Source organism: Ranitomeya imitator, chromosome 5 (genome assembly GCF_032444005.1).
Source record: "Ranitomeya imitator isolate aRanImi1 chromosome 5, aRanImi1.pri, whole genome shotgun sequence".
NCBI lineage: Eukaryota > Metazoa > Chordata > Amphibia > Anura > Dendrobatidae > Ranitomeya > Ranitomeya imitator.
The window spans coordinates 20,807,546-20,813,545 of NC_091286.1; the positions used below are offsets into that span (position 1 = coordinate 20,807,546).

General features: G+C 45.0%; 1 protein-coding gene across 1 annotated transcript in view; it reads right to left on the reverse strand.

Moving 5' to 3' along the window:
• LOC138681119 (calpain-1 catalytic subunit-like) overlaps positions 1–5,478 on the reverse strand; it is a 30,397-nt gene extending 24,919 nt beyond the window's left edge. The window contains exons 1-2 of the mRNA XM_069768377.1: positions 5,442–5,478; positions 2,197–2,431 (exon numbers count right to left, since the gene is read on the reverse strand). Coding sequence (XP_069624478.1) covers positions 2,197–2,424 — 228 coding nt within the window. The 5' untranslated portion in view covers positions 2,425–2,431; positions 5,442–5,478. The remainder of the gene's footprint in view (positions 1–2,196; positions 2,432–5,441) is intronic.
• Between the last annotated feature and the right edge of the window lie 522 nt (positions 5,479–6,000).

The window sequence follows — 6,000 nt, forward strand, 5'->3', positions numbered from 1 at the left end:
CTTCTTCTGCAAATCATCCTGGCGAGCTTGAAGGAGAGGGGCCATAAAGGGGGGTACTGTAACAACCCTGCTGGCATCACTGCATGGCCTCCCATCCCCCATTACACTCAAACTCACTTACTTCTCTGGGCCTTGTTGTGACTTCTCTCTGCTGCCAGCTCCATGCTGTGTGCCTCATGTCTGCTGTTTGCTCTGTGCATGCTCTGTCTGCGTGCATAGGGGGGCAGCGCCGGCAACTCCTGTGTCTTATTGAGTCTGTGTGCACCTTGCTAAGGTGTCCCCGGCCAATCGCCATAAGGCTTCCTGTATTTAAGACATCCCCACCCATTGGTGGAGGCCTGTGCAACTTACTCCCTCAGTCAGTTCTTAGCTGCTGAGGTGCCAGGTCCTGTCTCTGTTACTCTTATGTCCGCCACCCAGGGGGGCATTGTACCCTGGTCTGTGTCCTGTGTTTGCCATCCAGTGGGGCTTCGTACCCTGGCTTATGTCCGCCACCCAGAGGGGCGTTGTACCCTAGCTTGTGTCCATGTCTCTGTGCCTTGACCTGTACCTGACTTTGTCTTAGCCTAGTCCTGTTCCTGTGTCTGTTTGTATCCCTGCCTTGGTTTCCTTTCCCTGCTGTGCGTACTCTGTGTCTTGCTTTGCTCTGCTTTTAGCTCTGCTCTCTGCGACCTTGCTTTGCTCCTTGCTCTGCATTCTGTGGTTTTGCTCTGGGCTCTGCACTCTGTGTGTTGCGCTGCACTCTGACTTTGCTCTGGGCTCTGCACTCTGTGGCTTTGCTCTCAGCTCTGCACTCTGTCTTGCTCTGCTCTCAGCTCTGCACTCTGACTTTGTTCTGCTCTCTGCTCTGCACTCTGTGGCTTTGCTCTCAGCTCTGCTCTCTATAACTTTGCTCTGCACTCTGACCTTGCTCTGCACTCTGTGGCTTTGCTCTGCGGCTCCGCTCCTTGCGATTTTACCTGGCTCCACTCCTTGCGGTTCTATGTCTCTTGCTCTTGGCTCTGCCTCCTGCGTTTCTGCACGTGGCTCCGCCTCCTGCTCTTGGTCCCGCCTCCTGTGTTTCTGCACATGGCTTCGCTCCTGGCGGTTCTACGTCTCTTGCTCTTGGCTGCGCCTCCTGCGTTTCTGCATGTGGCTCCGCCTCCCGCTCTTGGTCCCACCTCCTGTGTTTCTGCACGTGGCTCCGCCTCCTGCTCTTGGTCCCGCCTCCTGTGTTTCTGCACGTGGCTCCGCCTCCTGCTCTTGGTCCCACCTCCTGTGTTTCTGCACGTGGCTCCGCCTCCCGCTCTTGGTCCCACCTCCTGTGTTTCTGCACGTGGCTCCGCCTCCTGCTCTTGGTCCCGCCTCCTGTGTTTCTGCACGTGGCTCCGCCTCCCGCTCTTGGTCCCACCTCCTGTGTTTCTGCACGTGGCTCCGCCTCCTGCTCTTGGTCCCACCTCCTGTGTTTCTGCACGTGGCTTCGCTCCTTGCGGTTCTACATCTCTTGCTCTTGGCTGCGCCTCCTGCGTCTCTGTTCTTGGCTCTACCTCCTGTGCTTTCACTCTGCATCTGCTCTTGTGGTCTTTCTCTACCTATTCATAAGTCCTCCTGTTTGAACAGGTTCTTACTTGTTTTACTTACCTGCAAGCAGACCGGTCCCTACCGGTTCTTCCAGTGTACCAGCCTTGTCCACCTGTCCTGTCAGAGAGCCAGCCGTACCTGCCTGCCTACCAGATAGCCAGCCGTGCCCATCTGCCTGCCAGTGTCTCTGTTGCACCCGTCTGCCTGCCTCTGTCCCAGCCGTGCCCGCCTGTCTGCCAGAATGCCAGCCGTGCTCGCTTGCCTGTCTATGTTCTGTTCCCCGGTGGGATCAGCAGCCACAGCCAGACACCACCCTGGAGTGGCACCTGGTAGCTTCCTGCCGCACAAGCCTGACCTCACCATCAGAGGCTCCTGCGAACACCAAGGAAGCTACTTAGTTATGCCCCTTCCAGGGTAGTCTGGTTTGTGGCACAGTGGGGCCAGACCCCCGCACGCCGCGCCAACCGGTCTTGGCACGAGCGTGACAGTTACATAATCAAGCACATCCAGAGCTGTATTCAGAATTCTGCTCTGACTTTTATGTCTCTCAGTAATCCCTGCTGTTTCAGCTTTTGTGATTCTTATCCATGGTGATAATCAAATCTTTTAAAACACTACTTTACTGACATTACTAACCTTAGGTCTTTTCCATTCTATATTGTTAGCATCGATCTCATTCTTCAGACGTATACCAATACTGTTCTTGCTTGCAGGGAAATACTCATCTGTAAACAGGACGCCCTCCTCCAGGTGAAACTGCTTTAATGTTTCAAAGTCCTGATTGTGAAACTTCCATGGATTCTCCACAGAGCCCATAGGATAAATGGATGAAGCTTTAAAGCTATTGCTTTTTGTGAAGCTCATACGTGCTCTGTAAACAGAAGAAAAACAAGGATATATTATTAAACATGACCTATCCCTACAGATAATGTATACGTTTTGACCAGAACGCTCCTTTAATCAGAGGTAGATAAACTACACTATACTTTATTTGATTCTGCCTTTCTTTTGCCACCACTAGGTGGGGCTCAGGAGCTTAATGAAGACAGATTGCTGAACAATGGGCTACTAATGAAGACTGGATTCATGCACAGCATTTGCTCCATTTTGCGCTGTTTTTATTGAAATGTTTACCTGCAATTTTCCAAAAATTCTGGACCCAAGTGTTTTTTGAAGATCTATACCAAATTGAGGAAAAGGCTAAATGCATTTTTGTGGCATTTAGGTGCCATTTGGGGGGCTTTTTACATTTTTCTAAATATACAGATAGCCTGCTTTGAGTATGATGCTTTTCTGGTATTTTTACTATAGGCCTATCTATATGACATGAAAAACATCAACAAAATGATTATATGATATTATCAAATAAATGCAAAGGGAATATAAAATATATAAAAAATGAAGTAAAGAATAAAAAAAGGCTTTAAAAATAAAGCATTATATAAATAAAACTGTATATAAATGGAATAAAAAGAATTTAGATGTGGGGAAGGATTCACCGCTAACAAATCAGGGGGATTCCCTAGACAACAGGAAAAATTATAGTGTGAGGGATAAATGTGATGTTTACAAAAAGCTCAAAATCAGGACACTAAGAGGAGACATATGAAAAAGGAATATAAAAGTAAATATCAATAAAATTATCCTCTTGGGTGAGATCTAATTAAGAAAATAAGAGCCCTTAGTGGCACCCCCATTAGAGATTTAATTAAAAAAAATTAATGGACTGGTCTTTCTTGGCAATCAAAGAGGAACTATTACAAGCATGCGATGGGATTTAACGACGTTGGCCCCAATATTATTATAAACTGGGGGAACATAATAAAGGTTTACCAAAACAGAAATTATGTTCATTCCTGCTAGAACTATCTAGTGTCGTGTGCAATGGGGCACTGAGCCATAATAAAAATCCACAACATTATGCCCATCAAGAGATAGGAGATTATTATGAGGAAATTTACCGACTGCTCAACAAGCCAAATACTTAACAAACACGGAAAGTGGATCCAAATAAAAACTAAAATATTGAATTGTTGGCATAGTAGGGTTAGAGGGTATCCCGTCAGAAAAATGATTCAAATATTTGAATACAAAGAATTCACTTATACCAATTATATATTATTTTGAAAAATCACTGCAAAAATATGTTATTAATACATTTTTATTTATGGGACTCAGAGCACTTAATTGATTTTCACTAAAGAGCATGGCCATTATTATTTTGTACTTACTTTGTCACCTCCCTCTATACTAGTGTCCCACTTGAAGTGGACATGCAGGTGATAAAGAAATAAGACTAAAACATGATGTCTTAGGGTACCGTTACACTATACGATTTACCAACGATCACGACCAGCGATACGACCTGGCCGTGATCGTTGGTAAGTCGTTGTGTGGTCGCTGGAGAGCTGTCACACAGACAGCTCTCCAGCGACCAACGATGCCGAGGTCCCCGGGTAACCAGGGTAAACATCGGGTTACTAAGCGCAGGGCCGCGCTTAGTAACCTGATGTTTACCCTGGTTACCAGTGTAAAAAAAAACCAAAGAGTACATACTTACATTCCGGTATCTGTCCCTTGCCGTCTGCTTCACGCACTGACTGACTGCCGGCCGTAAAGTGAAAGCACAGCGCGCTGTGCTGTGCTTTCACTTTACGGCCGGCAGTCAGTCAGTGCGGGAAGCAGACGGCAAGGGACCTGACGGATACTGGAATGTAAGTATGTACTGTTTGTTTTTTTTTACATTTACGATGGTAACCAGGATGGTAACCAGCCCTGCGCTTAGTAACCCGATGTTTACCCTGGTTACAAGCGAACGCATCGCTGGATCGGTGTCACACACACCGATCCAGAGATGACAGCGGGAGATCCAGCGACGAAAGAATGTTCCAAACGATCTGCTACGACGTACGATTCTCAGCAGGGTCCCTGATCGCTGCTGCGTGTCAGACACAGCGATATCGTATGGATATCGCTGGAACGTCACGAATCGTGCCGTCGTAGCGATCAAAATGGCACTGTTTGACGGTACCCTTACTTAAAGACAAGAAGATGGTATTTATTTTAGATTGCACTGATTTTCCCTCCAGAAAAAAAATTCTTAGTTTGACCATTTTTTTTGTTGAACAGAAAACAGGAACCGCAATGGGGGTTAAGTTCACCCCAATTTTGCATATCTGTACAAAATGCATCTTTTCATAAAGAATGGATTTTTATTTTATACCAAAGATATACTGATAACTTGATTTTGGGGGGCTAGCTGACAGATGTTAACAGTTACATGTATTACATTTGTTGCCCATGGATTAACAACATTCCAAAGGTGACAGGATAGAAAAAAGGATTCTTGGTTTTAAATATGGGTCCGGTATCTGTTGATGTTAAAGAATGTGGATCAGTGTCCAGATCCATAAGCGTCATGAGTCCATTTTGATACCGGACCCATATTTAAAACCAAGAATCCTTTTTTCTATTATTAGTGTTAATTATTTACCCATCTGTTTTACTGCCTTTATAATGATCTGTTTAACCACGCTCTGCATACTGAAGATTAAGAACACAGCCGTGTTCGAAACGCGTTCAGTGCAGTGAGAGCTGATATGTGATTCCTTTGTCAGCCACTTGTTATTGGAGTCCACATTTTTAATTCTACTATTTCAATAAAGCTAGCTTGGATTTTATATATAGACTATTTCTCTTTCCTGGAGCTGGATTTTTCTAGTTTTGGCTTTGTACAGTGGCCGCCCTTAGGCGATATATAAAATGCTAGGTGTCCGATACCAAACAGGTGCAAAGAAAGGCAAAGAGCAAACATAAAAAAAGAAATAACGAGTGCATTGTATGATACAATTCTATTAAATGTTATATCCATAGCTACATACAACTCACTGCTTCTCTTCCTTCTGATCTTTCCTTCTGCGAAACGTCCCGTTCTCTGAGTCTTCTCTGTAAGATGCCAGCAGTTATATACATGAAGGGATGGGAAGGTCTAAAATCTGAACGTACACAACATGCAAAACAAACGACAGTTTTACGGAACAAGCTGGAGCACGTGATGAATGGCCTGAACGTGTCCGTGTGAAGTGATGTTACTGAATTAATACTGTACAGACATAATAATTAGATTAGTGAGCTCAGGTCTGGAAGGAAGGAAGGAGGAAAGAAAAAAATTCCAGATGGGAACGTGAAAGGTAACATGAAGTGCAGCATCCTTATCAATTCTTTCAAATTCTTTGGGGATAATGGATGATCAGATGGGATTTTGATGTCCCTTTTTTGGAATGAGCTTTTGTTCGATGCCAGTTGACTTTCTGCCAAATTTATCAAAATGTTGCACAGTATATGATGAATGTGGTACGAGTTCAAAACAACAAAAAAGGAAAGACGGTATATATGTGCTGCACTTCATCGACACCTCTCCCGACCATCAGTTACGCAAAA